Here is a 24,779-nt window from a genome sequence, read left to right on the forward strand (position 1 = left end):
AGCTGATGACAGTGTTGCATATTTTTGGAGAAGTCCTGGATAAACGAGTACTCTGTTTTCTTTTAGTCCTTCGCGGCTTAGGGTATCCAGTGCTAAAAGAAAACAGCCCTATTATCGATTTTATTTAAATAAATTATAAGAAGCTTGTTGCGCTTGATGTTTCACAAAATATAAAATGGCTCTTGTAACAATAGTGATGGCAAAATACTTTCATGACGACACGCCGCTAGCGGTCGTGGATTTTGGTCTTCCCATAATGCGTCTTAGAGACTAATGGCGTTTTCTTTTCTTATAAAAAATGCGCACTTTTTTGCATTTTGCCCGGAAAATGTACTTTTTGGGTTCTTTTCTAAAAAAAACAGGCAAAAGTGCGAAAAGGCTTTGAATTCTGTTGTGAAAATAGTGCCACGCATAGAGGCGAATTACGGGCATTTTCAGCACTGCCAACAAACGAGAGTGCTGCGATTGCCCTGTTTCCTTCTTTGAATTCTTTTCTGCCTGCTGAAATGATAGCATTTTTTTAGGTTGTTGGTAACCTTTTAAAAATTCGCATTTTGTACAGACAAAATGACGGCAAAGCACTTTTTTCAGAAAAGAAAACACCATAAGTTTTTCCGGACGGAATGTCTGTGTTTGTAAAGAATCTTACAGTGTGTCCAATCGATACGACAATTCGTTGATGCACACTTGTTGAACAATGTTTCAATTTGACTGATAATCAAAGTGGCAATATGGCGGGTGTTATTGTTGTTTTTGTAATACTAAAAGTACCTTCCTTAATATACCTTGGGGAAAATCAAGAAAAGTTCTTAGGCCCGAAATACTGTTCGTTACAACTGATTTTCGTTATAAACGTGTTCCATCGTTGTTGGCTATTCAGGAATATTTTTTTAAATTAAAGGTGAGTATTATGTTCGACTTTAGCCGCTAAACTATTTTCACGACTACTTTTCTTTAACCCTAGAATGTTGCTGATTTAGCAAAGTCGTTTTTAACATACCCTGTCGAAATAATAAACCTTTTTGCTGTTATTATAAATTTGTTTTTTTTAGCTTAAATAGAAATATAATTTAAATTGGCACTATTATAAATATTAGCTAGTATATTTTACAATATATTAATTTTAATGTTATTAAATTTAAATTTGTAATTAGTTAAATAAATAAATCAGTTTTTTCATAATAATTAGTCTAATATGTACATTTAATGAAAACGCCTGCCGTCATTACTCGAACTTATTTTCTAAATTATGACTTTCAGAGAACACTCAATTGCATTATATAAATTAAAATAAATAAATAACATTTACAACAATACTATATTAAATTAACAATTGGATTTGATTGTCTACAAAAGACAAGCTAAAATAATGTGTACTAAATAATCTAACTAATTTAGATTATTCAATGAAGGGTTATTTCCAGGTCGTCATTTTGTTTGTTTTGCCATTGTCATTAAAGTTTTCTACATCCTGTATAAACTGTTTGCCTTTCTGATTTTAATACTTTCTCGTTTAATCTCATTATTTTCGGGATTAGGATCATCGTTGACAATTTGTTGATCCAATATATCGGCAGCAGCTATTTGACTGGATTTGGTAATTTCTTCAACTTCTTGTTCATGATATTCACCATGCTGAGATTCTCTGCAAGAAAAAAAGAATTAGGAGGCATTCAATGTACGGTTACGAATTTTCTAATTTAATTTGTGGGGTTTACCTGTACTTATGTTTCTGCATGGCCTTGAATACACTTCTCGGACAATCTTTATAATAGGGGAAACATTCACCAGGTGCTGTCCGTCCTTCACCAATTTCTTGAGCTTTAACATATTCTGGAATTAGATCCGAGAATGGGGATCTTGTAACCCTAAATCATAGAGAGAAGACAATATTAGAAGGGGTTAGGTACAGTGGCAGCCCGATATTTTAGGCTCACTTAGACTATTCAGTCCATTGTGATACAGCAGGTGGTGAACTTCTCTCTTATCAATAAGTGCTGACCGATTCTATGTTCAGCTAATTAAAAAGGGACCTCATTCTTATAGCCGAGTCCGTACGGTGTTTCCCATTACGGTGAAACCACTTAAAGAAGCATTGATACACTCCGAAATGTCACCAGCATTACTGAGAGAAACTGAAACTGAGGTGGAACCTACGATTGCAACACGATGGCTTTGTATGTTCTGGGTGGTCTCATGCGCTTTACAGACTATCAGTTATTCCGGACGGAATGTCGGTGTTTGTAAAGAATCTTACAATGTGTCGGATTGATACGACTTGTCGGCAATAACTAAATAATCGGTAAATGTGTTATCGATCCCATAAATATATATAATGTGCACAATATATGGGATATGTTCCACACGAGCACTGTCGCCCGGAATAACTGATAGTCTGTAAAGCGCATCAGAAATAGTCGAATCACAAATAGTGAGCATGTGGTGAAAATATGTGCCTGCTGTAATGTACTTCTAGGTTGATTTGAAAAAAGGTTCCTACTTTCTCGCACGTTCCCCGAATTTTTGTCGCAGAAGCAATTTCAAACTTTTCTGAAAATTTTAAGTAAAGGTAAGTACTATGTTCGTATTTTTCACCAAAACACTAAATTAAAAGTACAAAAATCTGTGTGAAGACGATTATATTTTTATAAAGTCTTGTGAAATAATGAATGGAAAAGATCTAAGAAATTGATTGTGAACCATTTTATATTTATAATTTAAAAAAGTAACCGTGAAAACAAGCTGGTTTTCAGCTTGAAAACTGAACATAGTACTCAGCTTAAATCGGGGACTAAAAGTTGATTTAAAAAAATGAGGTCCCTCTTTCGACGTTCCGTGAAATTTTCAAGCCAATCGGATCAGCCGTTTCCTACTTTTTCGAACAACAAACAAAATGTATAACTCGGGCGTTTCATTTATAATGCATGTAGAAAAGTTGTTGCTTTATCATTCGTTTCTACTTACGTTAAAAATAATTTAGCCATCTCGCCAAATACTCCATAATGATCGACAGTTCTCGAATGGATTTCACATATGGTACGCAATAGACATGCTTTTCCATTCATGCCAAATGTGGCCAAAAAGTCCTCCACAACTCCATACAAAATGACTCTGTAACACAGTACGAATATGAAATGTGCTATAATGTTATGGGATCTTACCTTTCTCCTCCATGGAAAATGTGTTTAAAACGTTCTGGTAATTGTGGCATTTGTTCATCATTATCCCCATCGTATCTTGAGTGCTCATTGATCTTAAAATTTCCATTTGTTGTGGTGCGCGGTATCATATTTTGATTACTTAAATCTCGTTTGCGTTTCAAGTGCAATAGTTTGGACATATAACCTCCTAACATTTCTCCAGCCGAATGACCAAATGAACGTGCGAATATGGGGGGTAAATCACCCAAAGGATTTTGGTTGTCCGTTAACCCCAATTTATCAAAATCAACTGAAATGACATAGAAATAGATCTAATCAAGAAGCAATTTCTTTTCTACCTTCCTATTAATCGAACTACGGTGTGGCATAGAGCTGCGTCAAATGGCAAGACAATCAATTCGGTACAGAATTTCACTAACATTTATTTAAGGACGTATATTGGGTACCCTCGACATCATTACCATTCTCTAGAGTCATCAGGAAGCCACTAACGTGAATTGGTACAATTTCGAATCACAAGTACATCTCTAAACACCACTTCACCGTACATATTACTTACTTGTTACGGGAAAACTAATTGTGAGATTTGAAAAAAATCCCTCTGGAGGATGTCGCACCAATGGCATGGCAATGGTTGGCGTAAATGTCAGTGAGGTGCCTGGCGGTAATGCCAGACGTCCATCATCTGTTATCCATATCAAACGTTTTCTACGTGAATGTGGTTGCTGCGAATCTGTATCAATGAATTCCTCATGTTCTATCTCATCGGCCAATGAATTTACATGTTGTTCGGGTGTTGTACCTGCTTCTGATGATAAGGAAGATGTGGATGTTGTTACGGATGTCTCTGCATTTGGATTGAAACTTGTAGCGTGAGCTATCAACACTGTACATGCAATTGTGAATAAAGCTATTTTTGAGGTGTTTTCTGAGCACAGCCACGTTGAATGCATGGTTATTAATTTGTGGTGGTTGTTGTTGTATGTTTTGCTTTTTATTTAGTCTGCAAAAAAATAAAATAAAGAGAAATTTTTATGAGCATAATCAATATTCCTTGTCAAACAAAAGACTTAAGCAACAAACATTTTGATTAGATTTTCAAAGTGGAGTTTCATCAATTATTTAATCTCCTATTGGTATGTATTCTGAGAGGGGAATGTAATATTAACTTTTTTCAACAGACTACCACAATTTCAATATGCATGGAATTTCTTTGTAATCTAATATGCACCATATCATCTATTCTAGGGTAAGTAAACATTCTAAGCAATGTGAACAATGATAGGTTACTGTAAAAACCTGTTTAACGATACCCACTAAATTAGAAAAAAGAAAATTTAATTAGTAATAACAATGAAGCAAATGGGCCATATTGGACCATTTGGAGAAGCAAAATTCATCCGATCCGGTTGAAATTTGGTTCGTGGTGTTAGTATGTGGTCTTTAACAACGATGCCAAAAATGGTGCATGTTGGTCCATATAGCCCCCATATAAACCGATCCCCAGATTTGGTTTTGGGGCCCCTTGGAGGAGAAAATTTCATCCGATTCAGTTTAAATTGTGTATTTTGTGTAAGTATGTTATATGGACACTAACAACCATGCAAAAATTTATTTATTTATTTCCATTTATTTAAGCAATTCAAAGCCTTTACAGGGCCAATTTAACGAATTACAATGCACTACTCTAACGGACATTACAATATTATATAAAAATATTAAATATAAATTAATACAAATAAACAATAATCTTATATAAACAATTTAACCACCAATCTTATATCAATAATCAATAATGTTATATATAAATTTTTTTATTTTTATTTTTTTTTTGCGTTTGTTAATGTTCTTGGATCCCATTGAAATTAAAATATGTTTTATTTCGCGAGTCAGGAGACTACTCATGTGCCAAACGTAGTAGATTACTCCAAATCGGTCCATAATTATATATAGCCCCCATATAAACCGGTCCCCAGATTTGACCTCCGGAGCCTTTTGGAGATGCAAAATTCATCCGATCCGGTTGAAATTTGGTACGTGGTGTTAGTATATGGTCTTTAATAATCATGCCAAAATTGGTTTTTATCGATCCATAATCATATATAGCACCCTTATAAACCGATCCCCAGATTTCATCCAATTCAGTTGAAATGTGGTACATTGTGCTAGTATATGGCCGCTAACATCCATGCCTAACTAGGTCCATATCGGTCTATAGTTATATATAGCCCTCAGATAAACTGATTTCCAATCACACAAAAATTGGTCAATATCGTTTCGTAATTGTATATAGCCCCCATATAAAGCGGCCCCCATATTTCAATTCTGTCTCTCTAATTACCGCGCAACAGTTCAAATCGGTTCGTAATTATTTGTAGACTTACCTATATATATCTTTTATGTCTAATATATACCACGTATGGACTAACTTACAATTTAGAAGACGATGTTAAGAAGTTTTAAGATACCTTGCCATCCGTAAGTACGCAAACCATGGTGGAGAGTACATAAGATTCGGCCTGGCCTGGTTTTTATTTAAACTGCTTAACATTTATTTCGGAATTTCAGTATCCACCCTTTGACTTCCGCACCAAAATTGGCTCCATAGATATATATTAGTCCTCATATAAGCTGATTTCAAGATTTTATTTCCTGAAGGTATATTTTTCTTCCAGGATTGGTTCCAAACAAGCGTAATTATAGACATACCTTCCCTTTTAACCAACTTCATCGTGTTTATTTTCAGTTAGTTAAGGATACATATGAGCTCAGAATTCCAATTATTATAGCTATGCTATCTAGATGCAGTTTGTATTATGGACCTTAAAGCAACTTCCTCGAATTTAAAACCCTATTCATTGACCTGAGAATTGCGTGGATTGACCTTAGCAAATATTTTTCGAGAAGATGATTTTGGTGTTTATACATTTTTTGAACATTTGTTGCACATTTGCTACGTAAAGTAATGTCGAGTGCAATAATTTTAAATGAACATACCTATCTACCAAGAACTCTTTTTGTTTTACATTGGTTTTTGCAAACAATGGCATTATTTCTGAAAGAGATTAGCTACACTCAAAAAAAGTTTACTTGGATCCAAAGATTTTGACTTTTTTGACTTTTTGATTAAGGATTTTGGTATTGATTCCGAGCCAAAGATGAGGCTTCTTTAAAAGACATTTTTTACGGACCTCCCCGCCTTTATATCTAGGATCGATAAAATTAAAATTGGTTACATAACTCATTCATCGAATTTTTATTCTCTTTTTGCGATATATTAATAAAGGTATTTATGTACAAACAAATTCCAATTTCAAAATCAAAATTATACCAGGTACTTAATGCTAAAAAAATTTAAACCAAAGATGCAATTCCTTAAAATAAGTCTTAACCTATATTTGAAGCGATTTTATCTTAAATTTAAAAATTCAATGTCAGTTGAGTTAAAGAAAATTTCTTTAAATTAAAACTGTTTTTCTTTATTTTAAGGAACATTAGCCTTACTTCAAAGATTTAAAACTTCAGCGGAGAGACGCAAAATTTCAATATGAAAAAAATTTTGGAAGAAAGGATTATAAACGTTCTTTCAATTAAAATGTCATTATTTTAAAGAATTTTGTCCATAACATTGCGTAAATTTGAGATGTTCGTCAATGTCTGCAGTTTTTTATGTCTTCTTCGGCTTCGCAGGATTTTTCTTCTTCTGACTCTACCGGAGCCTTGTCCGTTTCGGAATCCTTTGGCTGACCGCTTTTGTATACCTTCATATGGATATCATGAAAGCCACATCTGGGCTAGTCCATCCACCTCATCCAAACGACCAACCTTCCAATCGGCGGTTGGAAGATCTGGGTTACATTCCTTTAGTCTGTTTTGTATTGACTAAAATTTAAGTTGCATAATCTTCCATATAAAGTCAACATTTTTTTCAGTGTAGTATCTCTATCTAAAGTTGTCTAAGAATCCTGTTCATTGCTAACAAAACTAGTTGATTATGACCATTCGTTACCCCATTTCCTCCACAGCTTGTTAAATAATATATGCTAGAATGTTTTGTTTTTTTTTTTTGAATTGGTAAATAAATCGAGATAATCTAAAAAGTTAGTCGGATGATTGTAGAACACCTTTCTTAATAGGGATGACATTGCAGAATAAAATTGGTGTTGCATGAATGGATGTAGAAAGTTTTTTATAACTTCACCCAATGTAAGAGTAAGAATTTCATTGAAATTTTTTCTGTAGAAAATGTCATCGATATTCTTTTTTATAGAAAATTTCATTGATATGTTTTCTCTACAGCATATTTAAATTTTATTTCTAAAGAATATTCCATCGGAATTTTATTTCTATTGAAAATTTCATCGAAATTTTACTTCTTTTGAAAATTGCAATAAAATATGGAGTTTTTGGCCCACATCTGGTAAGAATATAAATATCAGAAATTTCTGTAAAAAATGTCTTATTTTTATTAATTAAACGATTTTACTTAAACGGTCAACCACTATATTAACAAATAAACTCAATTGTAAAATACTGGTCACAACACAAAAATGGAAATATATTCGATGAAATCGCACGTTTTGTTTGCACATATTTAAATTCACAAATAAAATGAAAGCCCACAAAAACAAGTTGGCAATTTTTGTTGTTGTTTTTTTTTAATTTCAATTAAATTCATGATAAAATTTAAATTTTCTCCCACCAGACATTGTTTTTTTAATTTATAATTTATGCCAAGCGATATTAATGCAAAATTGTTATAAAGGGTCAATAAGGCAGCAAGCACACATCCCTCAACCCGCAATCAATAACGCTTCAAACAAATTGAATTAGAATTGGGCAAGCAAGCAAAAAATGTTAAAAAATACTGAACATGTATTAAAATGCTTTTAGCATTTTGTAATAAGTGCAAGTGAGTCTTGACAAAACCATTAAAATGAGCAAAAATAATAATGAAGCAACAACCGGCCCATCACAATAGAAAGTTATATGGATTACCATATACCGCAATGCAGCTATTCATTTATCCGTCTGCCCGTCAGTCTTGACCATTGCCTACCACAATTGAATAACAATTAGGCGATGAACCTGGTAATTGATGTTTTGTTTTTGGCCCAAGCGTTGATTTATTTCTATAATTTTTGTTGTTGTTGTATGTAATAAAGTTCGTGTGATTTGTTTGATTAAAATTGAAAGATTGTGTCATTTAGGGCCGATGTGTTTGTTATCGCATCCCAAATACACTAAGTGATCAACCAATTCACGTACATTTGAAGGAAGTGTGTTATCGTAAAAATTTGGAACAATACATATGTCTTTGCTTGTGTGTGTTCATGGGAATGATGATTGATATCAATTTCGTTTGAAATTGTCAACAATTTTTCAAATACGCACCACAGCCACCAAATTGTTTTTTTCCTTTAGGGTATTATTGCAAATCACGTCTTCCATTCTTATGTAAGTAATGTAAATTGTATGCAATAAAAATGAGCTTCAAACAACGAAATGTTTCACGATATAAAAATAATATTTTCATCGCAATCATGTTAATACAGTTTGTATGCTTAAAAAATGTGAATTTGAATCCAAAGATTTTAACCTTTGTTTGAGGATAGAAAGTACACCGAAAAAAGTAAACTGTTTTATAGGAAGAATAAACTAACTCGTGCACAATTGAACTAAATTGTACCCCACATTTTGAGATTGCGTTGTTAAAACCAGAAACATTTAATGCCTTTTTGTACTTTTTAACTGCGGTTCACGAAATTACACCCTATTATAAAAGAAAAAATAACTAAAAGTAAAGAAGAAAATCATCGGCGCCAAATCATGACCAATTTAACCATACTATTTTTGGTATCGTACCAAAATTTTCTCTCGCTTTAGTTCATATTGGACTTATGTGTACGGTCATTGAACTTTATACCCACGTTTAGTTCATAAAATGTTTGAGACAAAAATTCATTGCGCTGTGAAAAATGTCAAAAAAATAATAAAATTTAACTACAAAGAAATAATTTTTTTTGCAACAAAAATTAGTTAAATTTAGCGTTTGTTTAACTACGGATTTTTTTCTGTGTATATGCGAATTAGAAAATTACATCAAAATTTTATTTCTATAGAAAATTTCGTCGAAATTTTACTTCTATAGAAAATTTCGTCGAAATTTTATTTCAATAGAAAATTTCACCAAAATTTCCTCGAAATTTTATTTCTATAAAAAATTTCGACGATATGTTATTTCTTTAGAAAATTTCGGCGAAATTTTATTTCTGTGGAATAATTCATCGAAATTTTATTTCTATAGAAAATTTCGTCGAAAATTTCTTTCTATTGAATATTTTATCGAATTTTTTTCATTTAAAATTTCATCATTATTTTATTTCTATAGTCGTCGAAATATTGTTTCTATAGACAGTTACGTAGTTTCTTTTATAGAAAATTATATATATAGAAATAAAAAAGAATATGAATCCCAGCAAAACAAGCGTCGCCTAAAAAGCAGTGAAAATGTTCCTTTTGGATCCGGAAGTGGCACAGAATTGGCGCAGAAGGGATGAATTTAACATGGGCTTGTCATAGGCCGGATGTCCACCATTTCAAAAGCTGTTGTACTGAATTAGTATCACTTCTTAAGGTGTGATCCGAATTTAGTGTTATGGATGTGAATTAGAGGTGTGCGCGTGACACGAAATTCTCGTGACACGCGTCATTCACACGTGAATAACGTGAGTCGTGAACAAAATCCAAAGGAACTCTCGCGAATGTGCGTGAATGGGACTAAAATCAATATTTCGTGCGTGAGCGTGCGTCAGAAATAAAATCGGTTCGTGAGTATGCGTGAATAAAATTTCTGCAAAATAACGCTCACGAAAATAATCAAGATTTAATTCACACTCGTATGTTAACTGAAATTAATTTGGCTCTCGAACTATATTCTATTTTTGAATTTTGTTACCTTTGCTGATTTCCGTTTGGAAAATATCGTGAGTCTCGTGAATTTGTCGTGAATCACATGAATTGTTGTGAATCGTGCGTGAACGTGAGTCTTTAAAAATAATTCGTGCGTGAGCGTGCGTGAGTACTAGTTTTCATTTCGTGAATGTGCGTGAGTGGGAACTAAAATAAAATTAAATTGGGTTTAGTGAAAAGAGAGTTCACTTTTTTTTTGAGTGTAGCTTAGAATACATCTTCGCCTTGATGGTCATTCACATGTAGAAATTGTATTTTATTATTTTTATATTTATTTTAGAAATGCAGCTAATTGCACTTACTCCAATTAGAAAATGTCCGTCTGGCGGAACATATTCACTTGCAACCTTAACTTGCTAAAATATGCACGACCATAAAACAAGAAACCAACATTCAAAGATCAAAGACGAACCACAACTTATGCTTCAAATATAGGATGAAAATAGCAATACCAGTAAGGTTTTTGTCTACCACAAACAGCAAGAAAGCGTAATAACTGGACTCACTTTCCCATCTGTACAAAGAAATGATACAAATAAAGGCCTATTCCCATATACGTTTCTTGCTGTATATTTGTATGAGGTTTTTCTAACTTTCAATAACACTTGAACAGTTTGACAGTTGTAGTGTTAAGTGATGAAGGGGTTTTTATAAAATGCCAGCCATATGATGAGCCGGTCATGAATTTTCTTTTTCACTAAAAAAAAACTGAAATGATCGAAAAGAGAGAAAAGGAAATCCGTTTTTTTTGGGGATGCAAAGAGGTGACTATTGTCATTCGGTTTTCTATAACTAATGACAGTTCGATCTTGTTTGTTTTATTGACAGATATTTATACTGTTTACAAGCCTCCCATAGCTTTTGCGTCTGAGTTTGTTTGAAAACGTATTGGGGTTCAAGCGTATTAGTGCACGCAGGGAAGGAATATGATCACCTCAAACATGTTTGAAGAGCAAAATGCTATTTTTGGATTGTGACTATGTAACATTTTTGTTGCAAAAACGTTGTTTCCTCACCAAAGATAACATGCTTGTCGATATCAGGTACATAATTTCTAAGAAAATAATATGTTCACTTAAATTATATAGAATTTCATGTGGAATTTAAGAAACATGCTACCTCCACAGAAAAAAATATCACCAAAATATTTCCAATTAAAAAGTTAATTGAAGTTGAAATTTTTTTCAATTAATAAATTAATTGGTACAATTAACTTTTTAATCAAGATAGAAACGTTAAGTTAATTAAGTCAATGATTGAAAATTTTCAAATTTTTAATTAAAAAGTTAATTGATACAATAAACTTTTAATCAAATTCGGAAGACTAAGTCAGTTAAAAAAGTGATTAACATTTTTTTAAATTTTTAATTAAAATTTTTTTTCAAACAATCAATTGTTAATCCAAATAAAAATTCTAAGCCAATTCAAAAGGTAATTGAAAATAGTTACCTTTTTTTAATTAATAAATTAATTGAGTTTTGCAATCAACATCAATTAAATTTTTAATTGAATCAATTAAAAAATTAATTGAAATTTGGTAATGACATCAATTAATTTTTTAATCAAAATTTTTTTCTATGCCCAATTAAAACTGTGATTGATACTATCATTTTCGTGATTGAAGACATTTCAATTAAAAAATTAATTGGATCAATTAATTTCGTGATTGAATCAGAAATTTTTTTTGTGTGTCAAGAAGAGGTAGAAGTTAAACTTAATGTTTATACATATGGAGACTACACTGAAAAAAAGTGAATTGTTTGCGTTGTTAAAACCATGAAATTTTAATGCCCTGTTGTACTTTTTAACTGCAGTTCATGAAATTACATCATCTCATAGATGAAAAAATTAATTAAAGTAAAGAAGAAAATCATTGGCGCCAAATCATGACCATTTTAAACATAGAGTAGTTCATTCTTACTATTTTGGGAATCGCACGAAAATCTTCTCTTGCTTTAGTTCATATTGAACTTATGTGTACGGTCATTGAACTTTATACTCACGTTTAGTTCATACAACTTTTGAGACATACTTAAAAAAAGTAAGATTTCATTAAGCTGTGGAAAATTTCGATAAAATAATAAAATTTCACTACAAGCAAATAAATTTTTTCCAATAAAAATAAGTTAAATTTAGCGTTAGTTTAACTACGGAACTTTTTCTGTGTATATCAGATTCTAAATTTATAACTTTTTGTATGAGTTTTAGAGGAATCTTAAACATGTCGTACAAGAAAATGATGTAATAATGCCTTGATTTGAAATATAAATTCTCTAAGTTTTTATCTCGCATTATTCGAATGAGTACGAGAAGTAAAGTCTTGAAATTTAGCTTTTAATTTCCCCTAAAGAAGTGAAATCGGGAGACCGGCCCACACAGGCCTTTATGGGCCTAAAATACCTCTAGATTCCCCTTTTTGGAAAATCAGATAAGAATTGGGATTTCTAGAAGCCCAAGAAGTCAAATCGGAAGATCGGTCTATAAGGGATCTATACCAAAATATGGACCGATACATACCATATTCGGCACATTTGTGGTCCTAAAATACCAATAGATTTACAATTTCAGGCAAATCGGATAAAATCTACGGTTTCTAGTAGCCCAAGAAGTCAAAACATGGACCAATACACACCATATTCGGCACATCTTCGTCCTAAGGTACCTCTATATATCCAATGTCGGCAAAATCGAACAAATGCTAGGTTTCTAGAAGCCTAAGGCCCCAAATGGGGGGATATGGGAGCTATATGAAAACCCGAATCAATATAGCTCATTTTCCGAACTTGATCTGCCTGGCTACAATCTGTGCCAAATTTCAGGACGAAATTGAAGACTGCACTGTAATTACAACAGACAGACGGAAAAGGTTATATCGGAAATATATAACCTTTTCCGTTATTCTGATAATTTTATTTCACTAAATGTGAAAATTGCAACTAACTGGAGCACAGGTACCAGTTCTGTGATAGGACCGTCAGTGGCAATTTGCACCAATTTCCCGTAGGGTACTTTTAGTTGCTTTATTATAAATTGATTGTCGAGTTATTTTGATGTGTATTTTTTATTCAAATTTATGAAATAAAACATTACTTGAACCTATAAGTTCAGTCTAGCTACGCTAATGCACGGCACAAAAAAAAAATTTTTTGTCTTTAATCGCGAAATCCAATTATTTTTTAATTGAAATGTCTTCAATCACAGAAATGATAGTATCAATTAAAGTGAACATTTGAAATTAATTGAAAGTCAATTAAAAAATTAATTGATCCAATTAAAAATTAGTTGATACTATTAATTTTTGTGATTGATTTTTGTTTCAATTAAAAAATTGGTTGAATTAATTAAATTTTTAATTGAATATTTTTTAAAACTCAATTTAAATTGAATGATTTTAATTGAAAAAAATTCGTGAAATTTTTTCTGTGCATGCTAAAAACAAAACATTGCATATATATGAATCGTTTTAAATCTTTAATAAAAAATCAATATTTTAGTTAAGACCTTAGCAGGCAAATTTTACAATTATTTTATTAAATAATTTTTTAAATATAATTAACCAACAATTAAATACATAAATAAATAAAGATTCCTACTCCCATCAAAGATATACAACTTCATCGGAGAGACGAAGATTTGCGAAGATATTCTAATTAAAATGTCTCTATTTGCAAATAAATTGGTGTTGTGTATATTTTATTCTCAAAAATTTCATATTAGGTTCACAGAAAAAAAATATCACCAAAATATTTCCAATTAAAAAGTTAATTGAAGTTGAAAATTTTTCAATTAATAAATTAATTGACACAATTAACTTTTAAATCAAGATAGAAATATTAATTTAATTAAGTAAATGATTGAAAATGTTAAAATGTTTAATTACAAAATTAATTGATACAATTAACTTTTTAATCAAGGTAGAAACATTAAGTTAATTAAGTAAATGATTGAAAATTTTAAAATTATTAATTAAAAAGTTTATTGATACAATTAACTTTTTAGTCAAATTCGAAAGACTAAGTCAGTTAAAAAAAGTGATGAACATTTTTTTTTATTTTATAATTAAAAATGTATTTCAAACAATCATTTGTTGTTCCAAATACAAACTCTAAGCCAGTTCAGAAAGTAATTGAAAATATTGATCTTTTTAATTAAAAAATTAATTGAGTTTTGCAATCAACATAAATTAAAATTTTAATTGAATCAATTAAAAAATTAATTGAAATTTGCTAATGAAATCAATTATTTTCTTAATCAAGAATTTTTTCTATACCCAATTAAAACTGTGATTAATACTATTATTTTCGTGATTGAAGACATTTCAATTAAAAAATTAATTGGATCAATTAATTTCGTGATTGAATCAGAATTTTTTTGTGTGTTAGTAGTAGAGGTGTGAACGTGACACGAAATTGTCGTGACTCACGAAAATTTTCGTGACTCAGGCGTGAGTCACGCTGGCGGCAACGGCGTGAGTATGCGTTATTATCCAACCAAATGTGCGTGAGTAACGAAAATAATATCTTCGTGAGTGTGCGTGAGTAATGAATTTCGGAACGACGAACATAAAATGCTTACGAGTTGAATTCATTTATAATTTTAGTGACATCCTAGGTGGTAAGAGTTTTATATCGCACTCGATTTTAACCACACGGATGAAAAAGACTGTTTTTCATATGTTTGGCTATAAACATTATATGTTTGGAACACAAATTTTTAAACACAATATTTTTGAGTGCAAGCATATAATGTTCATAAACTAGCATAACATGTTTGGGACATATATGTTAATATGTTAGAACATATTATGTTTGGGACATAAAATGTTTGCAAATATAATATGCTTGGATGCAAACATATATTAATTTAGAAATAGCCTATAAACATATATGTGTTTAGTAGCTTGGAGCGCTATTTAACAGGGAGCGATATTGAATTAAGTTGGTGGTTGTTGCTTGTTATTACAAAATTAACATTTTATTTTTCCTTGGGCAATTGATCAACTACTTCTTTGATCCTTACAAACTGTGTGGTCCGCTGTTCGAATCCCCGTCCGGCAAAAGGTAAAATTAAAATAAAAAAATCATACAATTGAATAATTTCTTCTACAATGTTTGTATTACAGAAAAAGGTGCTAAGAACTAAAAAATGTCGTGGAAGTGAGAAAGATGTGGGGGAATATACAATTGGGCAGAAACAAAATTTTGAGCATTCAGGTCGAAAACCTATGTTGTTAGCACCTATATTACCTGTTTTTTTCATAATTCATTATGATTGTAAATATATAAACAAATAAATAAAATTTTGAGCACAATATTGTTGGGAGAATTTTTTTTGAGGTGCAAAATGCTTCCAAACATATTATATGTTCACATAATAACATATTGCTTTTTGGAAGACAACATTATTGAATTTGGATGCAAAAATACAAAATGTTTGGAACTTAGACTACCCAAACATATATTGTTTAGACCAATATGCTTTCAAACATATTATATATTGGAAGAGATCAAACATATAAATGTTTGGGCCCAAAAATATATATGCTTGAAGCAAAATATGTTTGGGAGTATATGTTACAGAAGCGATTTTTTGTGAGCGTGCATACTCATGTTTTCAGTCAGGTTCTAAAGGAAAATCCCTCATAAAATTATTCGTGAGTCACGAGGTTTTTCGTGAGTCACGACATTTTTCGTGAGTCAAGATATTTTTCGTGAGTAACATTTAAAAGAGTACAAATTTTCTTTTCGTGAGCGTGAGTCCTACCAAAAAATATCGTGCGTGAGTGTGCGTGAATAAGATTTCTCCGTCGTGAGTGTGCGTGAGCAAAATATTACTCACGCGCACACCTCTAGTTAGTAGGGTAGATTTCAAAATTTCTTTAGTTCTATCCCTAAGTGAGAGTGAATCTTTGGATTCATGTTAATATTTTTTTGTGCTCTAGTTTGATATACATTGTATGCATACATTAAAGTAAGCAAATCTATATATCAAATGATATGATACAATACAATAAAACGCAAGGCAATTGCTACTCTTTAAACTTGCACTCTCTACCAGTCGCCCAATCATATTGTCAATGTCAAAAATGCATTTTAATTTCAATTTCTAAATTGATTGAATGAGAAATTCTCTTGCTTTGTAAATGCATCAATTTTTCTTGTTTGGCATTCTAGTGAAAGTAAATGAGTAGGAAAAAAATCATTACGCTTTCAATCCGTTAATCAAGAAATTCTATAAATTTCACCCAACACCTTGGTCAACGGATGTGTGCGTTTTTTCTCCTTTTGGCAAGATACCGAACAGGTCTAACTTGCCAAATTCATTTGAAAAGAGAGTCCATACGCACACGCCATTCATGATCATAGATGGTAGAAGTAATTGTACACCAGGTTGGGTTGATAAAGAAAATAGTTATCAATATAGGTAAAATTGGAAGGAAACACACCCAGTTAATTAGATTTATTCAATTCTGAAAATAAATATTAGTAAATTTTCATAGGGAAATACGATTTTTATATCCACAAGCATAGGATAGAGTATACGAGGGCAGTTCGGAAACTTCTTAGCCTAGCACAAAAAGCGCGGTATAAAAAAACGTTAAGTTTTTTGGAAACTTCCATCTCTGTTATGAACACATGTTAAATTTTGTTTCGATCTGGCAACTTCTTCATATAGAAACAGGTGTTCAAAAAAGACGCACCCGCAATTTTTTTACAATGGAAAAATTAGAAATGCGTGCTGTCATTAAATATTTACATAAAAAAGGTTTATCGGAACAAGAAATTCATAATGATATGGTGAATGTATTAGGTGAAAGTGCTCCTTCATATGCAACAGTAAAAAATTGGGTTGCTGAATTTAAACGTGGTCGTACAAGCATTGAAGATGAACCACGTAGTGGACGTCCAAAAATAGCAACAACAACAGAAATTGTAGCCAAAGTGCATGATATGGTATTAAATGATCGACGAATAAAAGTACGTGAAATTGCTAATATCATGGCCATGTCAAATGATCGAGTCCATTTAATTTTGCATGAAGAACTACAGATGAAAAAACTTTCTGCAAGATGGGTGCCGCATTTGTTAATAGTCGCATAAGAATGAACATTTCTCAAGCTTGTTTGGATCGTTTTAAGCGAAATAAAATGGATTTTAAGTGTCGTTTCATAACTGTTGATGAGACATGGATCCACCACTATACTCCAGAGACAAAAGAACAATCCAAACAATGGACTGAAGCTGGAGGAAGTGCCCCAAAGAAGGCAAAAACAATTCAATCGGCTGGTAAGGTTATGGCAACGGTGTTTTTGGGACTTCAAAGGTATTTTATTGGTTGACTATCTGCCAAAGGGTACAACAATAAATTCAGAGTACTATTGCAACCTTTTGGATCAATTAAATGTACAAATTCGAGAAAAAGTCCTGGCTTACAACACAAAAAAAAATTCATCAAGACAACGCACCAGCGCACAGGAGCGTTTTAACAATGGCTAAAATCAACGAATTAAAGTACGGGTTGCTTGACCACCCACCTTATTCTCCTGATTTAGCTCCCAGTGACTTTTACTTGTTCCCAAATCTAAAAACAATTCCTTGCTGGCAAGCGTTTTCAAATGATGATGCAATTACAGTTGTAACCACTATTTTGAAGACCTTGAGGAAAACTATTTTAATCAAGGGATAGAATTGCTAGAAAAGCGTTGGACTAAGTGTATTGAAGTTTCAGGAGATTATCTTAAAAAATAAAAATAATTTTTGAAAAACTAACTATTCTCTTTCATTAATAGGCTAAGAAGTTTCCGAACCGCTCTCGTAGATGCATGATCATTCTAAAATTCTCACTTAATCTAAATATGACCGTGTACGTCCATTCCTCTGTTGACATCACTTTAACTTCGCTTGCACTAATTCGGCCGTGTTGCAAATTGAGCTTTTTCGATTATACACTCGAAACAAAGTTTACTTGGATCCAAAGATTTTGCAAAGTCAACGATGCGGCTTCTTTAAAAATACATTTTTAGGGATCTTTGTAGCTTTACATTTTATGGAACGAGAATGAAATCGTTCTGCGATTTATTAATAAAGCAGTTCACGTAGAAATAAATTCCAGTTTAAAAATTCAAATTATAACAGATACTTCCATGTAAAAAATGTTTTCTTAATTCAAAAACAAAACTTTAAACCAAATATACAAAATCCTCAAAATAAATCTTATCCTATATTTTAAGCGTTTTTATTTTAACTCGGAAATGTTTTTCTTTGCTTTAAAGAAAATGTGCCTTAGTTCAAATTTCAAAAATTTTTGTCCAAAATTTAATGAAAAATATTTTTGAAGCAAAGATTATAAACTTTCTTTTAATTAAAAATTCATTATTTAAAGAAATGTTTCCTTAATATTGTGTAAATCGCGTATCCTAAAATTTAAGGTCAATATTTTTTTCAATGCATGTATGAATATCCCCCATCTTCAGGGTACTTCTACTCTCTATGCAAAATTTCAGGTAAATCGACGTAAAACTATGGCCTCTGTGGTCATATAAGTGCATATCGGCCGAAAGATATATATGGGAGCTATATCAATATCTGAACTGATTTTTACACAATTTAGCATGTTTAGTAAAATTGTTAAAGGGTGATACGGTCAAAATTTGGTCAAGGGAAAACGGGTGTAAATCGGTGAAATCGTTTATTTAAAAAATCAAATTAAATTTCTTTTTCAAGTTCAATTAGTATAAAATTCAGGAAAAATATTCAGTTAGGCTTTCGCTTTTCCAAATCCGAATTGTCGGGCCTCACGCTTGACACCTGCCATCAGATTTTGTACAGCCACCTTGTCCACCTTCTTCGCCGCAGAAAGCCGGTTTGCCTTGAACTGCTGCTCGTCCTTAACAGTTTTCTTCGTCTTCTTTAGGTTCCGCTTGACAATAGCCCAGTATTTCTCAATTGGGCGGAGCTCTGGCGTGTTGGGAGGGTTCTTGTCCTTGGGAACCACCTGCAGGTTGTTGGCGGCGTACCACTCCATGGCCTTTTTACCGTAATGGCAAGATGCCAAATCCGGCCAAAACAGTACGGAACAACCGTGTTTCTTCAGGAAAGGCAGCAGACGTTTATTCAAACACTCTTTCACGTAAATTTCTTGGTTGACAGTCCCGGAAGCTGTGAAAATGCTGCTTTTCACGCCACAGGTACAGATGGCTTGCCAAACCAAATATTTCTTTGCGAACTTTTACAGTTTTATGTGCTTGAAAGTATCTGCTACCTTTCCCCTTCCTTTTGCCGTATAAAACTCCTGTCCCTGAAGCTGCTTGTAGTCGGCTTTGACGTAGGTTTCGTCGTCCATTACCACGCAGTCAAACTTCGTCAGCATCGTCGTGTACAGCCTCCGGGATCGCGCTTTGGCCGTCGTATTTTGTTTATCATCGCGATTTGGAGTCACTACCTTCTTGTAAGTCGATAGTCCGGCTTTTTTTTTGCTCGATGCACGGTTGTAGACGATACACCCAGCTTATTTGCGGCATCTCGGAGAGAGAGGTTAGGGTTTCGCTTGAAACTACCGGCAACTCTCTTTGTCGTCTCAGAGGCTTCCGGTTTTCGATTTCCCCCGATCCAGACTTCCTGGCTGTCGACAAACGTTCCCCAAACACTTTAATTACATTTGTAACGGTTGATTTGGCAACTTTTAGCGATTTTGCCAGCTTTGCGTGCGAGTAGCTCTGATTTTCGCGATGTGCGAGCAAAATTTTGATACGCTGCTCTTCTTGCTTGGACGGCATTTTGACAACTGAAGAGTGAATTCCAAAATCAAAATAGGAGCAACATTCTACACACACACACCTTCAAAATGAGGGGTGTTCAGGTTTTTTAAATGCAAAATTGAAAGAAATACGTCAAGTTTATATTGACCAAATTTTGACCGTATCACCCTTTAATTCCACTCCTTGTGAAAGATTTAAAGCAAATCAGGGGAAAACTTTGGTTTCTACGACCTAGACTTTGATCATAAAAATGCTTTCACAGACAGACAGACAGGCATGTCAAGATGGACTCAGGGACCAACCCTCTTCTTTTGTTTTTTTTTTTAACACTGCGTACGAATCCATGGAAAATAAATGATGTCAAATCGGGAGATTGGTATATAGCGGGCTACATGGACTGGTACACATATCCAATGCATTTTCTTGTGGACCTAAAATACCTCTAGATTTCCAATAACAAGCAAATCAGATAGAAATTGCACTATCTAGAAGTCCGATACACACGATATTCGGAACGACTTTTTGTGGGCCTAAAACACATTTCGATTTCCAATTTCAGGCAAATCGGAGAAAAACTGCGTGCCACCGGAGCGAAAAATTGAGTGTCAGCCGCCTTCGTTCTCTGCACACAATATGAGATCCATATCAAAAATTTAATTTGGGAAATTTCAAATCGAAATATATTTATGCCAATTTGTGTAGAATAGAATATAATATCAAAATGTTATCTATCCCACCCTTTTATTCACTTCTTGTACAGGTGACAACAAGCAGTGATCAAAACTACAATTTGTTATGCTCCAAATAATCAAAATTTTTATATACATATATGAACATAGACATACTTGCTGTCTTCAGGAACATGCTGGAGATCTACGCACTTTCATAGTCGTTGATATTTCAATTTCTAAACATAAAGATCCTACAATGAGATTCATATGCTCTTGTAGTTCATACATTCGTTCACTCATTGACATAGTATTTGTGGTCTCGCAGTGATGCAACAATAGAAATGATGTCAAACTTGTGGAAACTTGTCCTGTCCAGTCGCCAATTTTCATATACCCACAATGTCGATAGTTGCTCACACAATAAGCATGAATAACTACAAAGCAAATGTGAGAGGCATGCGAGAGTTTGTGACTGAATTTCCTTGGACATAAGAATGGACAGAATTTGCGATCATTTAGAGAGGCAAACAATAACCAGTAGTCTTTAAGGAGGTTTCACAATTAGTCAAGACTCTTTATAAATTGGCCAAAAACATCGTTGTTGTAGAATTGGTAAGCAGGGGGGCCTAAGTAAAATATCAACATTATGGAGGTGTTTTGGTAGTATGTATCCTATCATTCACAATGTAATGGTGGCTACAAGTACATGATAGATACAAGTATTTCCAGTTATTGCCGGTTGTATTATTTTCTACGTTGTAGAATAGAAGAATTAAACTTTAATTCTATAGATTTCATCACTTTCCACCTATAAATATTGTCAGATCAATGTCATGTTCAGTCAGTGATCCACCGAAGTAGCATGGATGTGAGCCACACAAATTTATTTAGTATATAGTATTCGATGGAATTTGAAAGATCATGATAGTTTTAACCGCAAAAATAAGTCAACCTTTGACAGAGAGCTTAGATTGTATCAATCAATATAGTAAGTTTGCGTCTTAAGTCTTTTGTTTTGCAAACACGTAGGCTCAAAAATTTCGTTAAGGATTTGTAATTTGTTTTACTCTTTCATTTCAATGAATAAAAATGACCCATTTTTCTCTCTATTCCATAACTCTTTTTGTTTTGTGTGTTTGGAAACTGAAAACTGGAAAATTACAACGAACAAACTATGGTTCTTAATACATATGCATTATTTTTGACCATATTTTATACACTACAAGAAAATATTTTGTAAGATTTTTATTTGAAATAATATTTATATTGTACAAAAATATAATGAGTTTTCTAAAATCATCTTAAACGTTCATAATATTCCCAAGTAAAATACAATAAAATTTATAAAACATATATGAATGAGATTCACGAAAAGAATAACCTCATCTGCAAATCCAAAATTATATTATATTCAAAATAAACTCTCCAACATCAATTAAGTCCAAATCTTATTATACTTATTATAAAGATTTCAAAAAGCTAATTTAAAGGCTTTTTATTAAAATTATTAAATTAAAATTTAAAAAAAATTTTGCAACAAAATAAATTAAGCAATAAATTATTTATTTATTGTTTATTTTGATCTTATAATAAATACAAGATAAAAAAACTGACAAAGCATTGGCTACTAAGGCCATCAGCTTAAGAAGCAATAAATTATTCGCAAACTTAATGTACGAGAATTTACTTTTATGTTAAAACTCACATAATTTTGAATTTGAAGATGAGGTTATCTTTCTTCAAATTCAAAATTATATAGAAATGAAAATAAATTCTCATAGATACATTATTTTTTACCATTATTATCCTTACACTCACTATTATGTTTTGAGAAAGTTTCATTGATTTTAATAATTTTTTGCATACGTTAGTTGAATGAACTAAAAAAGGGACAAAATTATACACAAATGAAGCATAAATGGGAACCAACCTCGTGTCCCCAAAAAAACTAGTTCAGAATTTCTTAAAATTTGTAAATCTTACCAATGGTATGCCCATTTGTACTTCTTATTGCGCTAAAGACATATTTGAATTGAATTGAACTCCATTTTTTTCGTCAAACTAGGAAATTTTCTTTAACAAATAAAAAAAAAAACAATTATGTTTAATAAATTGTCTGAAATTTTTCGAAAATTTTTTATTTATTTTATGGAAGCGACGTAATATCGACGTTTGCAATACTGTTAGTTAAACTTTTCTACAAATAACCTACATTTTCTAAAATTAACAAAAATTGTCATAAGCCAATTTGAATACTATTTATAAAAATGTATGTTTAATTTTTTTTACTCTATTAATGTTGGTTTTTAATTAGCTACATATTAAAAAAACATATGAAAATGCTTTTAAGGGCTTATAAATAATATAATGAACAGAATCCAAAGATTTTGACTTTCACTTAATTCTAAGTGTCGTCTTCGATAATTTCATTTCAATTTTGGAGTTAAGGTAAGTACTATGTTCGCTTTTCCAGTTGAAATTTTCGCAGTTACTTTATAAAAACAGTTTAATATAAAGCAGCTAAATTAACTCAATTGATGCGTGCGATGTTTTTTGTTCCTCTATGTTAAATTTCGGCAAGACATTATGGGAATATGTTAGTTTTCATTTATAATTTTGATTATTTCAATAAAGTGATTTTCAACTCGAAAACCGAACATAGTACTCACTTTTAAGGAAAACAAATGAAATTAAAAATTGTTAAAATGTCTTTAGCGCTATGACCCCAATTTAAATAGAATTCGCTCAATTTACAAATGATTATTTTGTGCCAATTTCGAATTTAATAAAATTTTTTAATTCTTTTGTATAAAACTATTTTTTCTCATTTTTAGTCCATGTCATTAAAGTAAGCAAAAAGTAATTAAAATACGATACAATTTCTCACAAAATTTCACTAAAATCGATTAATTTTCATGAGCTAAAATATAGTTGAATAGGCTATAGATTTTTTTATTTTTTTCTGACGGCAAAGACATTGCACTACGAAAGTTTTTTTTCAGCGTGGGGTATCCTGTCTCACTTGGGTGTGATATACATTCTCTACTTGCTATGGGAAGTATAACGAAATTCTATTCGCAAATGGTAACTATTAACATTTTTATTCAAATGAAAAAAATAACTTATGAATGAAATTTAATAATTTTTTTTTGTGGTACAACTGTCGTTCCGATCGATTGATTTTATTATAACATTTATTTCGGTTCATTTCAATTTGAACTTTATTTTAAATTTCCATTCACAATACTTTCATTTGTTTACAACACATATAGATTCAAGCTTAGAACTTTCTTAAGGCAAAAACTTGATTTACAAATTTTCTGCCACTTAATAAAATATATAGATATATTTTCAATTAAAAGCACTTACATTTATATGAAAAAACCAAATTGGTCAAATTGACTGTGAAATATTAATTCCTTACAAGAATTGGAAGTTAACACATTGATCTACTCATATATGTATGTAATAGGCCAATTGGTCACAATTGATAAATTTGATTATATGCAAGTGGCAAATAATTTCACTCTCTTTTTATTTTCTTTTATAGTGGTTAGCTTTACCAAAGGTAATATTTCTTTCAATTTCACTTTTCTTCGTATTCCACATATGGAAAATCGAATAGAATTTTCTTTTTATTTTTGTGTATATCCTTTCTCTTCCTCCTAAAAACACTCTAGCACATTTACCCCTCCGATGCTTGACTCCTTTATATGAATGTCGTTTTCTTTTGATGCAGAGAGAGGAGTTTACTTGTTATGATTTTTCTAGGCAGACAAAATACTCGTAACAAATTTCCGAATTATTTTTAAATTTTGGTAAATACCACTATTCTACAAATGTACGTTTAGTATTTGCGATACAACCGCACTTCTGGACGTATTACACTCTACTGATGATTCCATTCCATGTGCAGCGTGTAGTGTTATTAAGTTGTATGGTGAGTTTTGGGGGGCTCCAAATGTTTTTCACTTGGCCATGTTTTATGGCGCAATGAGGATGGCGGCATTGGTGTTGATGGTGGGGTTGTTTCATATTTGGACTGTTTGCTACGAGGAGCTTAAACAGTTTTTGTTGTCTTTGACATTGCCTGCCATTAGCCTCCATCAAATAAGATTTCCTTGTGCAAAATCGACGATGGTTACCTACCAACTCGCTTTGTTTTCTGTTTTTATTATAGCACACATGTGTTGATGTTATTGCTAGCTTTATAGTTGA

General features: G+C 32.0%; 1 protein-coding gene across 2 annotated transcripts; it reads right to left on the minus strand.

Annotated features, from left to right (window-relative positions):
* Positions 1-1,059: 1,059 nt before the first annotated feature.
* On the minus strand, positions 1,060-24,432 carry LOC142236385 (uncharacterized). 2 transcript variants are annotated; one of them, XM_075307623.1, is made up of 6 exons: positions 23,931-24,432; positions 3,721-4,164; positions 3,162-3,450; positions 2,965-3,111; positions 1,719-1,868; positions 1,060-1,645 (listed from the first exon to the last, which is right to left on the minus strand). In XM_075307623.1, exons 2-6 carry the CDS (start codon positions 4,112-4,114, stop codon positions 1,465-1,467), a joined length of 1,161 nt encoding a protein of 386 aa, XP_075163738.1. In that variant the 5' UTR covers positions 4,115-4,164; positions 23,931-24,432; the 3' UTR covers positions 1,060-1,464. The 2 variants fall into 2 exon arrangements, with proteins under 2 accessions (XP_075163738.1, XP_075163739.1); XM_075307624.1 differs by lacking the exon at positions 23,931-24,432 and adding an exon at positions 4,245-4,373.
* Positions 24,433-24,779: the final 347 nt, after the last annotated feature.

Source organism: Haematobia irritans, chromosome 4 (assembly GCF_050003625.1).
Source record: "Haematobia irritans isolate KBUSLIRL chromosome 4, ASM5000362v1, whole genome shotgun sequence".
Taxonomy (NCBI): Eukaryota; Metazoa; Arthropoda; class Insecta; order Diptera; family Muscidae; genus Haematobia; species Haematobia irritans.